The sequence below is a fragment of the Acomys minous genome (genome assembly GCF_964271855.1).
Source record: "Acomys minous genome assembly, chromosome: 15".
NCBI lineage: Eukaryota > Metazoa > Chordata > Mammalia > Rodentia > Muridae > Acomys > Acomys minous.
In genome coordinates, this window is record NC_140497.1 from 101,707,177 (window position 1) to 101,723,042 (window position 15,866).

The window sequence follows — 15,866 nt, forward strand, 5'->3', positions numbered from 1 at the left end:
TGGCAAGCACCCTGTTGATGGAGCTGCTAGCCCTCTACTTCACCATCAGAGCTCCGTCTCCAGCAATACAACTGGGGGTTTGGGGTTTTGGTTTGGTCTTGGTTTTTCAAGACAAACATGTTTGTTTGGTGTGTGTGTGTGTGTGTGTGTGTGTGTGTGTGTGTGTAGCCCTAGCTGTCCTGGAACTCACTCTATAGACCAGGCTGGCGTTGAACTCAGAGATCTTCCTGCCTCTGCCTCCTGAGTGCTGGAATTACAGGTGTGTGCTACCACACCTGGCCCCAGTACAACTGTCTTTGTGTGACCAAAATGGTGACAAAAGACACTCATTCCCCATTGACTCATGAAACAGCTGGCTTGTAACTGACGCCCCTTTCTGACCTCACTTAATCCTGTGGCCCCTTGGTGCCTTGGTTTCCCCACTGGAAACTGGAGACTCAGAACTGTCTCTTCTCTTTGTGAGACCCACTCAGGAATTGGCATTGGGCCAATGGGGAGGGCTGGGGTACCCTATGGAGGAAGGAGGGCCCCACAAAACCAGCTGTGTGCACAGACCCCGAGGGACCCGTCACTGCTCCGGGCCCAAGTGCCTGTGTCCAACCTCCACCACTGTCTGGAGAAACAGCCGGCGCCGCTTGCCGCAGACCCGCTCATTCCCGGGGCTGGAAATTTGGCAGCGGCTGCAGAGCCTGATTAAAGGCATTCCGAGGCTCCGTGCTTGTGTACTCAGTCTGTGTTTATAGTGGGCTGGAGAGATGGGAGGCTGGAGGCCCACCCGGGGCTGCAGTGACTCAGCCTGGAGTGACAGCCTGCGTGCTCCTCCATTCATGCCCTCGTGTGGGCGCAGTGCCCTCAGTGACCCAGCAACACCACAGCGCAGGACAGACGTGAACCCAAAGGAGCCGGCCAGTGGTGGCGCACACCTTTATACCCAGCACTCTGAGGCAGAGGCAGACAGATCTCTGAGTTCGAGGCCACCTTGGTCTACAGAGTGAGTTCCAGGACAGCCAGGCCTGTTACACAGAGAAACCCTGTCTCAAAAATAAAATAATTTTTTAAAAATTAAAAAAGAACCCAAATGTGAGAGTTGGAACCTTTGGCTTTTTCAGAATCAAAAGCAGGCAGACCAGCTGGGCAGTGGGCACGCTGTCACCCGGTGCTTAGGCTGCCCAGGGACTCAGCCGGCCTGGGCTGTAAGGAGACCCGGCTCAAGGAAAGGTGGGGGAGGGGCGGAGAGCTCAGGCAACAGGAGTGCGGGCTGCTTCTGCGTAGACCTCAGTGTGGTTCCCAGCGCCCCCTTCAGGCATCTGAGGGACCCAACGCCTCTGCCTCTGTGGGCTCCTAGATATGCCCAAGGGCGCACACACTTATGCATGCTAAAAAAAAAAACTATAAAAATAAAAGGACAGCAGTTGGTGCACACTTGTAACGCCAGTGTTTAGAACCCTGAGGCAGGAGCATTGCTCTGAGTTTGTGATCCTGTCAGGGCAGAGCACTTGGCCCAGTGTGCTTCTAGTCTTGGGTTCCACCCCAGCACTGCAAAAACAAAGAGACCCAAAAAGGAACAAGTGTTGGGGAGGAGGTGAGGCTGGAAGCTTTGAGCTTGTGGGGGTTTGACACATGCAGCTGCCGGGGAAGACACCACAGCCAGGGAGGCCCAGAACTGCCAGGAGGCACCTCAGGTCCCCCACCCAGGTGTACAGCACCACCGTGGCCCCCGCCCTGTGTGCAGCACCATGGTCCCCCACCCTGTGTGCAGCACCATGGTCCCCCACCCTGTGTGCAGCACCATGGTCCCCCACCCTGTGTGCAGCACCATGGTCCCCCACCCTGTGTGTAGCACCATGGTCCCCCACCCTGTGTGCAGCACCATGGTCCCCCACCCTGTGTGTAGCACCATGGTCCCCCACCCTGTGTGCAGCACCATGGTCCCCCACCCTGTGTGCAGCACCATGGTCCCCCACCCTGTGTGCAGCACCATGGTCCCCCACCCTGTGTGCAGCACCATGGTCCCCCACCCTGTGTGCAGCACCATGGTCCCCCACCCTGTGTGTAGCACCATGGTCCCCCACCCTGTGTGCAGCACCATGGTCCCCCACCCTGTGTGCAGCACCATGGTCCCCCACCCTGTGTGCAGCACCATGGTCCCCCACCCTGTGTGTAGCACCATGGTCCCCCACCCTGTGTGCAGCACCATGGTCCCCCACCCTGTGTGCAGCACCATGGTCCCCCACCCTGTGTGCAGCACCATGGTCCCCCACCCTGTGTGTAGCACCATGGTCCCCCACCCTGTGTGTAGCACCATGGCTCCCCCCCAGGTGTGCAGCGGCACTGTGGCCCCCCGACCTGGTGTACAGCAGCCCTCTGCCCCCCAACCTGGTATGCAGCACTGTGGCTCTCCCCCAGGTGTGCAGCACCAAATTCTTCCCCCACCCCCACGTGTGCACTAGGGATTTGAAGGCAGGCTCTCCAGCTCACACTTCCACACTTATGTTCACAGATTATTCCCAACTGCCGAAAGATGGAAAATATGCCAAGTGTCAATCATGCAGGGAATAAATAAACAGGAATGTGGTGTGCCCAGGCAGGGGCATGCAGTGGGCCAGATGGACCTCAGACAGACAGGACATGACAGAAGCCAGACATGAAAGGCCACATCTTGCATAGCTGTGGGGCTGAGAAATGTCCAGAACATCTAGAGAGATGGGGCGCAGCATTGGGGCCACCAGGGCGGGAGGGGCTGGCCTTAGTGCAGGTGGCTGAAGCACAGAGCCCCTACCCAGGATCGGCCGTCCCAGAGCCACTCACAACATCCCCGGCTTCACCAGGCTGTCCCGGCTGGTGTGGCCTTCTTGCCCCCTGCCACGCTTCTGCCTTTGCCACAATTAAACCTCTAGTGGTCTAGGTCACTGGGCTGTGCTACGCGGGAGTCTGTACGTACTGTAAGAAAAGTACGTACTGGCACTTTGGGTCTGGGACACTTTCCTTTAGACCCTCAAGGGAGCAGAGAAGGAGCTTGCGGGTGTCTGGGGTACAGCTCAGAGCACTTGTGGGGCTGGGGAAATGCACCCAGCCCCTACTGAGTGTGAGAGGACCCTGTCTTGAGTCCCCAGCAGCCCGCACTGGGCGCCCCATCCCCATGTGGAGGGGCGGAAGCGAGAGGTGAGGTGTTCCAAATTCTTGTTGCCCTAAATTCGGAAGCACAAGCTTTCTCCCCACCTTCTGACAAGAGGCCTGGGGGAAAGGTGACAGCCCTGGCCCTGCCTGATTGTAACAAGGCCGTGTGCATGGCTTCTGCTCCACCAAGGGCGGCGTGGGGGTGGTGCGTGAACTGGCATCCCTGCGTGGGGCCATGATGGCGCACCAGCCCGGCTTTTAGAATCTGAGGGCTTAGCTCTAGGGAGCAGATGGTTCCTCACAGCGAGAGCTTGGAGAGTGGGTGGTTGACAGGGTTGGGGCAGCCTGGGCAGGGGAGGTGGCAAGGTGTCCTGTGTGATAGGGGAGGAGCTCCAGTCTCTGTCAGTGCCTTGTGGCTTCTGTTCCCTTCGTGGGGGCTGGTGCTATCCTAGGTCCCTGCCCTGGCTTGCTCTCAGCCGGGGCCTCTGTGCCTGCCCTCCCGCACCTCAGCAGCTCCTTCAGCCTCCCCTGAGCCTGCTGGCTCCTGGGTGTTTGCAGAATCCAGGGAGGCTGGCTCTCCCTCTCTGGGAGAACACTGGGAAGGTGGCCCTTCCCTGGGTCCCCTACCCTTGGCCTTCTTCTGTGACTGTGCGAGGAGGCTACAGGATCCAAGTGTGTGGACGCCGGGACTTTGTGTGCTCGCTGTCAGCCTCGCTGGGTGCACGCTGCCTCAGCACTGGGGAGGCCGTTGTTAGTCTTTGAGCCTCTTCCCCCATTCAGCCTCCAGTGGGGGGCCAGCTGCCCTGGTCAGGCGTGGGAGAAGCTCTGAACTCCGCTGAGGCCCCAGAACTACTTTTCCAGTCTTGTAAGCATTGTTCTAGCTGCTTGCCTGGGTGTCCAAGCCTACTTCTCTTCCAGGCTCCGTTCCTGGCCACCATGAGGTGACAGTATGCCAGGAGACAGCCCTTGGTCGAGGAGGCTCAGATGGTAAACTGAGGAAGGGAGAATCCCATCCAGTTCTAGGCAGCGGCCCAACCCCTTCCTGGAGTCTATGCAAGGCCCTGAGGTGGCTGCAACTGGCTTATCTGGTAGAGGGGCGTCAGGGTTGGGGGGACCAGTGTCAGACCAGCGAGGGAGAAAAGTGAGGCATACAGGGAACATACATCCCTCTCCCAGCTCCCTGCACAGGACCGAGAGCCCCAGCGTCAGCTGGCCTGTTCCCCTTAATCTCTTTAGAAGGCCAGCCTGTTGCCATGGTGACTCCAGGCAGTCCTGGCCTGCCCAAGGCCACTCCATCTGAACAGTGAGGCTGGGAGGGGCTAGTTGGGGGTGTGGTGTGCAGATCTAGGGAGACTAGGGATTTCCAAGTCTCTTCCCTTCCCCAGGGGGTACCCTTAGTGGCTCCTCCACACAAGGTCAGAGGTGGCTTTTTTATGATGCCCTAGCCAGCCCACCCCAAGGTGGTTGGCCAGCAGGGGGCTTCCACTTAGCTGTCCACTTGGGGATGCTCCATCTGCAGTGGGAGGGATGTCCCTGGTTCCAGGAGGGGCCTGGGCCTCAGCCTACAGAACAACCCTGTCATGCTTGGCCACCTTCTTAGCTAGGCAGGCCCTGTGTCTCCCAGGCTTGACTTGTCCACCAGGGCATAGACTGTGCTGTCCTGACGTTGTGTCTTCATGCTCCAGGGCCAGGGGCTGTGGCATCATGTGGAAATAACGTCCTTAGCTGAAGTGCTGGAGAGATGGTGCAGGGCTTAGGAGTGGGTTCCTTCAGGCTTCCTGGGGTGCAGCACTCCCTCTGGCATCCGCGCACGCGCGCGCACGTGTGTGCACATAATTAAATATAAAATAAGATGGTTTTGTTTTTGTTTTGAGACAGGGTTTCTCTGTGTAGCCCTGGCTGTCCTGTAACTCACTCTGTAGACCAGGCTGACTTCGAACTCAGAGATCCGCCTGCCTCTGCCTCTTGAGTACTGGGATTACAGGCGTGCGCCACCACAGCCGGCTAAAATACATGTTTTTGAGAAGAGTCTTGAGGTGAACCCTGGACTAAGGTGAGAGTCAGATCCAGCGGCTGGTTCAGTGCCTAGGTATCAGTGTGGTAAGATGCCAGGAGGTCCGTGGACACAAAACTCCAGGAGTACCCAGGTCGCTCTGATACAAGGGACTGTTATGAGTCTCTGCTAATTGTTCTGGAAACTTCTCTGTGGGATTTGGAACACCTGACTCCAGTGAACTGTGGGAATTGTCACACTGCCATTTAGGGAATAGGGGGTTCTGTGGGTTCCTGTCCAGGTGCAGTGATCTTTCTGTCTGAGGCCTGTTGGACGTGAGGCCCACAGATACTGATACTGAGGGCTGTGGTCTGAGAGCAGAGGAAAGAGGTGGGCGTGGCCTGATGTGAGACACACAAGGGCCCTGAATGGGGGTATCGATACTGGAGCCATGACCCCCAACTTCCAGGCTGCGTAGAGTTTGTACAAGAAGGACGAGGCGGGAGGAGTGCCTGTGGCTTTAGGCCACCCAGCTTGTGGCTGTTTGACAGCTGTAGGATGCTAACCCTCCAGGTGCCTTGTCTGTGGACTGTGGCCTAGCATGGCCATAGCGTGAGATGGCGTGCTCCTCTACTCGTCACCTCTGTGGGGCCACCCTGTAGAGTGTAGCAGGGACACCTACCGCCCTGACCCCAGTGGTCAGGCACTGCCTTGAAGGGTCAGCATGGACAGGGGCTAGCATCCTGGAAATACCCAAGGCTGGAACCAGCCGGCAGGAAGTAAGGCCACACTCTCAGTCCACTCACTTGTCCTGGTTCTGAGTACAACAGCCACTGGCAGACCACGTCTCAGGGGCTCACTGCTGCAGACTCAGCATCCAGGAGGATGAGCCGAGCACATGGCCAGGCCAGTGCTGAGGCCCTTTCTGCAGTTCGGATGACACCCAGCTGTGCAGGAGAGTGGCCCTGGGACCCCCCCCCCCCCAGCTGTGTCTTCTCTTTCTGTGAGGTGGCACACACCTGTAATCTCAGGCCTGGAGGCCTGAGGAAGGAGGATTGCCAGCGGTGGGGAAAGAGGAAGGTAGCAGGCTGAAGGCACTGGTGAGTGCCTGCACGCCCTCTGCCTCGTGGGACCTTGGGCTCATGGACTGGGCTGTTTGTAGAACTGAGGGCCCCAAATTGGGCCCTAGGCTTGACATGCAGGGCCCGAGCAGGAATGCTGTGGTGGGACTCCTGTTAGCAGACATGAGGGTAAGAAAGGAGAGGCCTGTGGCAGGTGGCAGGCTCGAGCTCGGCTGCATCTCCCAGGAGGTCCCCCAAGGGCGATTGCCCACATGCATTTGCTTACATCCAAGTGACCAGCCTGGCCTCAGGACCAAGTCAGTGGTTCTCAACCTTCCTAACACTGAGGCCCTTTAATACAGTTCCTCATGCTGTGCTGACCCCAACCATAAGATTATATCCTTGCTGCCTCATAACTGCAATTTTGCCACTGTTATGAACCGTAATGTAAATACCTAATTCGCAGGGTGTCTGATAAGTGACCGCTGAGGTGACCCACAGGTTGCGAACCATCGCTTTAGATGCAGTGTGGTTTCAGCAGGGCTGGTGGGTGTCCTGTGTGTGCAGTTCATGCAGGCATCACTCCTCACTCTCGGTCATTCACTCACATGCTGCTCACCCTTGTGCTCATCAGCAGATGATGTCATTCATTCATCCACGTGTGGCTCACCCTTGTGTTTGTGGCTCATCAGCAGATGATGTCATTCATTTATTCATTCATCCATCCACGTGTGGCTCACCCTTGTGTTTGTGGCTCATCAGCAGATGATGTCATTCATCCATCCACGTGTGGCTCACCCTTGTGTTTGTGGCTCATCAGCAGATCCCCAGTTGGCATGCTTCTATGGATGGAGCTTCTGTGTCCTCTGGGAGCACAGCGTATTGGGAACAAGGTATGCAGTTTGGCAGCAGGGAGGGGCTACCACATCAGCTGAGGAGAGGCTTTGGGGTACAGTCTGGGGTCTCATCACCCCAGGGTCACTCTTCCCTGACAGTGTACTGCAAAGACTCAGAACTCTCTGGAAGCTATTGACCCATAGTTTATATAGCTTATTTCAGTACAAGGACAGGATTTAAACCAGACAGGTGCAGGGTGGGTGGCCCAGGAGACATGGGCAGGCCTTTCAGTCCTCCTGTCCCCACGGCATCTCCCGCGCTAGTGTGTGCCAGCACAGCCATGCTGCCAGGGCATCGCGGGGGTCAGCCTTTCGGACTGAGTGGCCACCAACATGACTGGCTTCCGTGTCCAGTGTCTAGCTTCCTCAGGTCAGGGTGATGCTAGGTTGCCTTGAAGACCCAGGTACCCAGTGACACTCCTCAGAAAACTACTTATTTGTTTCTTTACCTGTCTGTCTGTCTGTCTATCGTGTGTGACAGCGCATGCTGCTATGGCACACATGTGGAGGACAGAGGACAACGTGTGGGAGTTAGCTCTCTCCTTCACCGTGTGGATTGTGGGATTGTGGGGGATCACACTCAGGTTGTCAGACTTGGTGCTGAGCCACCCACCCGTGTCTGCTGAGCCATCTTGCTGGCATTGCGGCCCCAGCTCCCCTCCTTTGCTTTCTTAAACAGGTCTCCTTAGCCAATGGCTAACGGAATCAATCTGGGCTCCTGACCATATTTGAATACTTGTCTTCTACATAAAAACTTGGAGTAAATTCCAACAGAAGTGCATTCTGGGAACTCAGAGACAGTCTGGTTAGCTGTGGGGCTCATCCTACACATCCTTGTCTCAGAGACCAAGAGTTAATGACGAGTGTCAGGTGCTCATGGTGGAATTAGAGGGACAGCCGACAGGATTTGGAGGCACCACACCATCTGCAGTCTCTCATGTCATAACCTGACTTTCTTTCTGTTCCATGGCCAGCCCATTTGTGGTCGTTCTTTGAGGTTCTGAGGTGGCGTGGCACATTGGTGTTGGGTTGGCGCCATCACTGTTACTCTAGCGGGAGCTCCGGGCCTTCCGTCACCAGGCAGGCCTGGCCTTCACCTGTGTTCACTTCATGTTCACACCATGGCCTCTCCCCACAGAGGCTAAACTAACAGGAACCCTCACTGCTCTGTTGAGTCGCCTTCAATTTTCCTGCTTCATACAGTTATTAGGGTCTCATGAGCCCGAGACTGCTGGCTGCTTTATGTCAACTTGACACAAGCTACAGTCATCAGAGAGGAGGAAACCTCGGTTGAGAAAATGCCTCCATAAGATTGTGATGTAGGCAAGCCTGTAGAGCGTTTTCTTTTCTTTTAAAGATTTATTTATTATTCGTACAGTATTCTGCCCCCATGTGTGCCTGCATGCCAGAAGAGGGCACCAAATCTCATTATGGATGGTTGTGAGCCACCATGTGGTTGCTGGGAATTGAACTCAGGACCTTTGGAAGAACAGCCAGTGCTCTTAACCTCTGAGCCATCTCTCCAGCCCGAACATTTTCTTAATTAGTGATCAATGGGGAGGGCTCAGCTCTCTGTGGTGGTGCCGTCCTTGGGCTGGCCATCCTGGGTTCTATATGAAAGCAGGCTGAGCAAGCCACACAGAGCAAGTCAGGGAGGAGCGCCCGCCATGGCTCTGCACCAGCTCCTGCCTCCAGGTTCCTGCCCTGCCTGCCTTCCTGTCCCGACTCCCTTCAGTGTGAGCAGCGCTGTGCAAGTGTGAGCTGAATCTAGGACACTGGCCTCCTGCTGTAATGACAGGTGTGTGTTGTGACCTGCCACAGTGGTGCCCTGTCAGGGAGGGTGTCCTGAAGGTCTCTAGATCACCTGGGGACGAGGGGCACAAGCTAGACCTCTGCTTCTTAAGCAGCTCTGCATACAACCAAAGACTAGCTAGGCCACTCCAGAGGCAGTGGAGCACCTAGGCACCAGCCTAGATACAGAGCAGCTGCGAGGCCCCGGGTGCTGAGCAAGGTGGGGGGGCTCAGGGGCGTCACAGGAGAACAGGGCTTTGCAGGGTGGGTCTGGGAGCCCCAGTGGCTTACCAGCCAGACCTCATTCTGAGGCTCACCCCCAAACACCAGACTTCCTTTGCTCCCAGACATAGCAGTGAACACAGTGGTCCTGGTGTATACTGCCCTGATGGCCAGTCTGCAAGTACCTGTGACTCTGTCCATCCATGGAAAAGCATCTGTGGAGACACACGTGCTGTGCATGTCTCTGTCACCACAGAACTGGTGGAACACAGACCCACCTGCAGGACTCACAACGTCCTGGGCAAGGATGGGCAGCAGGCACTACGTGGCCTCACTATTCTGGCTCGTTTTAACATTTTTAAAAAAAGATATATTTAAAAATCTGCAAGAACACCTGTCCACCAGAAGAGGGCACCAGATCTCATTACAAATGGTTGTGAACCACGTGTGGTTGCTGGGAATTGAACTAAGGACCTCTGGAGGAGCAGTCAGTGCCCTTAACCTCTGAGCCATCTCTCCAGGCCTTGCTTTACATTTAAAAAATACTTCACTTATTATAATTTATTCACATTACATCCCTACTGTTATTCCCTCACTCTTCCCATTCCTCCCACCCTCCCTCTTCTGCCCTATTCCCCTCCCCTAGACCTCTGACAGGGGGCCCTCCTCCCCCAATGTCTGGCCACAGCCTATCAGGTCTCATCAGGACAGCCCGCATCCCCTTCCTCTGTGTGTCAGAGATTCAGCGGCAGCCCCCACCCCCCAGTACCCCCTACCCGCTCCTCTGGAGGATGAGCTGTCCATTGGCTACATCTGAACACGGCGTCTGGGTTCTCCGCGTGCACTGTCCTTGGTTGGTGCATCAGTCTGTGCAGCCACCTGTGTCCACATCCACCAGCCTTGATGGCCTCCCTGTAGGGCTCCTGACCCGTCCCGGTCCCTCCATCTCCCCACTCTTCCACACAACTCTCAGCCTCGCCCAGAGTCCCAGTAGCCAACCTGATCCCTCGCTAAGTGGAGCCTCTCAGAGGACTTCTGTGTTGGGCTAATATCCACTTATCAGTGAGTATACACCATGTGTGTCTTTCTGGGTCTGGATTACCTCACTCAGGATGATCATTTCTAATTCCGTCCATTTGCCTGCGAATGTCACGATTTCCTTGTTTTTAATAGCTGAGTAGTATTCCATAATGTAAATGTACCACAGTTTCTTTATCCATTCTTTGACTGAGGGACATCTAGGTTGTTTCCAGATTCTGGCTGTTATGAATAAAGCTGCTACGAACATAGTTGAGCACATGTCCTTGTTGTATGGTGGAGCATCTTTTGGGTGTATGCCCAGGAGTGGTATGGCTGAGTCTTGAGGTAGAGCTATTCCCAAGTTTCTGAGAAAGCGCCAGATTGATTTCCAGAGTGGTTGTACAAGTTTGCACTCCCACCAGCAATGGAAAAGTTTCCCCTTTCTCTACCTCCTCGCCAGCTTGTGCTGTCACTTGAGGTTTGATCTTAGCCATTTGGATAGGTGTAAGATGGAATCTCAGAATCGTTTTGATTTGCATTTCTCTGATGACTAACGACGCTGAGCATTGAGTGTTTCTCAGCCATTGGATATTCCTCTGTTGAGAATTCTCTGTTTAATTCTGAGCCCCATTTCTTAATTGAGTTATTTGGTTTAGTGGTGTTTAATTTCTTGAGTGCTTTATATATTTTGGATATTAGTCCTTTGTCAGATGTAGGGTTGGTGAAGATCTTCTCCCCGTCTGTAGGCTGCCGCTTTGTTCGGTTGACAGTGTCTTTTCCTTTACAGAAGCTTCTTAGTTTCATGAGGTCCCCTTGATTAATTGTTGCTCTTAGAGCCTGAGCTGCTGGTGTTCTGTTCAGAAAGTCATCTCCTGTGCCAATGCGTTCAAGGCTCCTCCCCACTTTTTCTTCTAACAGATTTACTGTATCTGGTTTTACGTTGAGGTCTTTAATCCACTTGGACTTGAGTTTTGTGCAGCGTGATAAATAAGAGTCTATTTGCATTTTTGTACATGTAGATATCAAGTTAAACCAGCACCATTTGTTGAAGATGCTATCTTTTTTCCATTGTATGGTTTTGGCTTCTTTGTCAAAAATCAAATGTCCATAGGTGTGCGGATTTATTGCTGGATCTTCAATTCGATTCCATTGGTCAACCAGCCTATTGCTGTGCCAGAACCATGCTGTTTTTATTACTGTTGCTCTATAGTACAGCTTAAGATCAAGGATGGAGGTTCCTGCAGAAGATCTTTTACTGTACAGGACTGTTTTAGCTATTGAATCCCACGCACAGTGTGTGCGGCGGTCAGTGGGCAGCTTGCAGGAGTCCGTTCTCTCTGGAACTCAAGGATCCAGCCCAGGCCACCGAGCTCGGTAGTAGACACCTTTTCCTGCTGAGCCACTGCGCCAGCCCCTTTCCGCATTGCATTAGCTGCTGGGAGGGCTCAGTGGGGAGCTGTGGGTGGTGCCAGCTGGCATCCCCTGAGAATACAGGGACCTCCCAGTACAGACCCCGCAGAGGTACCTAAGAACCAGGCCTGTTCATCTTCCTCTGGCCGCCACTGTGGCTCGCAGGAAACAGCTGTTTACCTGGGCGAGGTGCTTGGCTGGGCATGCAGCCAGTTGGAGCTTTGCTTCCCCCCTCCAGTGTCCGAGGCCTCCCCAGGAAGCAAGGGCTGGCGTGGAAGAGGGATGGGAAGGCTGGGCTGCCAGGAATGTCCGTGAGAACTGAGAACCAGCCCCTGTTGTGTGCACAGTGCCAGACCCTAGCAACCACAGGCAGCCCGAGCAGATAATGCTTTCCCGTGTGCTGACCACTGCATTCACACTGAGGCGGGCACTGAAGACCCTGGTCACTGAGGGACGTGGACCGTGTCTCCCAAGTTAAACATCTGCCATTGTCCCCTACAATTCACAGCTGCCAGCTCCTGAGTCCTAAACAGGGCTGGAGACCAGCAGGGGTGCCACTCAGATGTGTGGTTGCACCTGCTTGCCCAGGACCCCAAGCTCTCCTACTGGGGCTAGGCCATCAGGCAGCCCAGCAGGCCCTGTGGGAGGTGGGCCCATGTTACACTGGTGACCAGTTTCCCGCCACTGAAAGGCTTCCCAATGCCCAGCACACGCGTGATTCCTGCCAGGCTTCCCCGGGCCTCAGCAGAGTGGGCCAGGCAGCCAGCTCCCCAAGTTCACAGCGAGGAGCTGCCTCAGGCTGCGCTGGCCCGCTCCAGGAGGGCCCCCCCGAGGTGGGGTGGGTTCTGCCTCTTTCAGCCATCGGGCCTTCATAGTCGCTGGACTCCATCACTTGAATCCTCTGGGTGTCTGGGTACTCTCTGGGGGTGCTCGAGGATGGGTCCCCTCCTGCGTGGTGACAGCTGGTGGCTTTGCTTTTCCAGCTTCAACTGCAGAAGTCTCAGTACCTGCAGCTGGGCCCCAGCCGCGGCCAGTACTATGGCGGGTCCCTGCCCAACGTGAACCAGATTGGAAGCGGCAGCGTGGACCTCTCCTTCCAGGTGAGCCCCCTGTCCTCCTGGCTCTGTGCCGTTCCTAGGTGACACTCCAAGGGTAAGTGTCTCAACTTTGTCCCACTCTGGGCCCTACTTCAGCCACAGACTCAGGGGGTCAGCTGGGTGGCCCACAGGAGATGGACCATGTTCCCCAAATAATCTGCCATTATCCCCTGCCCTTCACAGAGGCCAGCTCCCCACTGCTAAAGACTTCTCTAGGATCCTGGGGTCTGGGAGAGGTAGAGCGGCCTAGCCAGGTTCCCTGAGCTCCACAGACTCCTGGAGTCAGCACACACATCACTGCTGCCGCCCTCCCAACCCCCCGCCCCTCCCGCCCCCCCCCCTGCCCCCGGCCACTCACAGCACTCAGCAGCAGCTGCACCTGCCAGCAGGCTGTGAGGCCCTGGGAAGAGCTCAGGGCCTTGGGGGCTTGGCTGCAGCCGCCTCACTGATCTGCAAGCCCGGCAGTTCTCAGAAGGAAGGCCCTGCCGCCTGACCCCACTTGTCTGCAGACAGTTCTTGGCAGAGCCGCACACCCTGCATGGCTCCCTCGGGCCACAGGCTGCTGTCAAAATAATGTAGATAAGGCTGGTGTCTTCTCCCCAGACCCCAGGCTTCAGGGGAAGCGGGAGGAGAAGGGCGCAGACAGGGCCCTCAGCCATCACACACAGTGCTACCAAGGGTCTGGGAATAACCGTGTCCCCAAGAGCTGACAGTCTCCCCTACTTCACGATACAGCAGCTGGTGGGACAGGCAGGCAGCCGGCCTGGGCGGGCTTGGGGCTGCTAGCTTGGCCCTGGGAGACCGCACCCTATGGAGTCCCAGGGCTGGAGCATACTGAAGTCACTGGTTCTCTGAGGCAGGGGGTCTCCCAGCTCCTCTTCCTTCTAGCAGAGCACCCTAGCACCCCCTCACAGTAAACTCCTCAGTCCAAGGGCACAAGGGACCCTAGTGGACCACATGTGTCCAACACACACATGCCCACCAGACAGTGCTAGTCCTTTGCATTTTTTTATGCACTGGGCTTTTGGGGGGTCTCTGGTGTCTCAGTGTCTCTGGTGACTGAGCCCAGCCTGAGGTGTTCTTGCCTGGCACCAGCCTGTAAGCCCTTGACCCATATATTGGCAGTGGGTGTCCCACAACTGTCCCTGTGGCTCTTGAGGAGGTGCCCCCTCCACCTACCTACTTGAAGTGACTCTGCCTCAGTACCCCATGTTGGGAGGTGCATAGGGTACTACTCAAAGTCCCCGGGACTCTTGGGATCCTTCTCAGACAGATGCAATGTGCACGTGTCCTGACCTGGGCTGGGTTGCAGCAGAATCTAGCCGTGTACCCCAAGTTGCATGGGTCAAACTCCCAAGGCATGCTCATGCCCAAGTGCTGGACCCCAAGTAGGGCTGGAGAGCTGGGGGAAGGGGCTGTACAGATCAGTGGGGATTGGAAGGCTGGGAGGGGACTAGCGGGCGAGCAGCCTGTGTGCAGGATGCGGGGGCAGAGTACTGGGAGGAGCCTGATGGGCAGCAGCTGCCTCAGTTTCCCCTCCAAGCTTGTAGATGTCTCAGGTGACTGGCCCCTACACTCCCCATGACCTGGTAGTGGCCATCTTTGGGGTTCACTGTCTTTTTCTGGGTAAAATGTAGAGACTTCTGAGTTCGAAGCCAGCCTGGTCTATAAAGTGAGTCCCGGACAGCTAAGGCTACACAGAGAAACCCTGTCTTGAAAAACCAAAAATAGGAAAGTACAGAATCATCACAGTCTTCTTCTGGGTCACAGAGAGATTTGGCAGTGGCCACTCAGCCAGACCTGAAGGCAGACACAGAGAAAAGTGGCTGATCCCTCTCAGCCACCACCAGACTTCCTGGAAGGGAAGCCTGCTTAACTCTCAGAATGGCTTTTGCTTTCTGCCTGGGGGACAGAAGGGCCTAGGGCCTGGACAGCCAGGCAGGCATGGGGTCAAGACAGCTGAACTCACCCTAACATGGTGACAGGCTCCTGGCAGCCTTGGGGACCCTGGAGCCTTGTGCCAGCCCAGGTGCTGGTAAGAAGCCCCATCCAGGCACGCCACAGCCCCGGAAGGCGTCTGTATTTGGCTCTTGGTGGTGCCTGGCTGGGACGCTGGGGGTGGGAACGGGAGAGGGAGGCAGGAGAGGGGTCTACAGCTCAATGCTGAGCAGTTCTGGGCTCTGCCTCGATCCTCTTGGGAGCAAGCGCTGGGCCAGGTGGGCCCCGCAGCAGCTCTGGGCTTGAAGCCCTGGGGGCCTCTCTTGGCAGGCCCCTCCAGAGATGACGTAGGTGGGGACAGGAGGCCAGCCAGGCCTGGGGAGAGAGGGTGGAGGCCTGTCTGCACCTGGCCAGCTGGGGAGTGCTGCTCAGTCATTCGTACCCCTGGCACCCAGGCAGGGTTTATACCGCCTGGTCTGGCCCGAGCATGCAGGCTGCACTGTGTGCCTCCTGACCTTCCGGGAGAACCATGGCTTAGCAGGAGCTGGGGCCTCCAGAGAAGCCTGCGGACTGAGTTTGACTGTGTCCCCAAAGCAGAGAGCCTTGAGGGTAGAGCCAGGGGAACCTCAAGCCAGTGGGTTGTGTTTGAGCGCCCCCTCCTTTCTGAACCCCTGTTCTTGACCCATTCCTTTTCCCCAGACACCATTTCAGTCCTCAGGCCTGGACACGAGTCGGACTACGCGACATCATGGGCTCGTGGACAGAGTATATCGTGAGCGTGGCCGACTTGGCTCCCCGCACCGCCGGCCCCTGTCAGTAGATAAGCATGGACGACAGATATCCTTTTTGCAGAGGATGTGTGTGGGGTTGGGAGGGACAGGGAGACAGGCACACACTGCCACCTGTGGACACCAGATCAGGGAAGCCTGCAGAGAGCCAGGGTGTGGGAGAGAGATGCATGGTCGGTGGGACAAAGGGAAGAGTTAAGGAGAGTGACTCGGGCCACAAGACTGGGCCACAACGGGTGCTCAGATGCGCAGCCTTCAGGGGCTGCAAAAAGTGGGGTGTTGCCCAGTCGAGGCAGCATGGACAGAGCCAGGCGCAGATGGACACAACGGTGACTCCGCACATAAAACCGGCCTCTTTTGTTTGGAGGGTGGACACCTGCCAGGGCCTTCCTTCTAACTTGGCTGCCTCAGCCAGCTCCCCATCACCAGAGTGGCTTTTGGGTCACGCTCACCCCCACCCTCAGCTCCGCAGGATGGGGCTGTCTGCCTGCTCCCTGCTTCTAGCTTCCGAGCCTTTGGTGCTGGGAGAGGTC

The 15,866-nt window shown here is 56.3% G+C and overlaps 1 protein-coding gene across 2 annotated transcripts in view; it reads left to right on the forward strand.

Moving 5' to 3' along the window:
- The window catches only part of CRTC1 (CREB regulated transcription coactivator 1), a 58,325-nt gene that overhangs the window by 18,133 nt on the left and 24,326 nt on the right, over positions 1-15,866 (forward strand). For both annotated transcript variants that reach the window (XM_084760114.1, XM_084760115.1), the window contains exons 2-3: positions 12,494-12,610; positions 15,245-15,382. In XM_084760114.1, the coding sequence (XP_084616240.1) occupies positions 12,494-12,610; positions 15,245-15,382 (255 nt within the window). The remainder of the gene's footprint in view (positions 1-12,493; positions 12,611-15,244; positions 15,383-15,866) is intronic.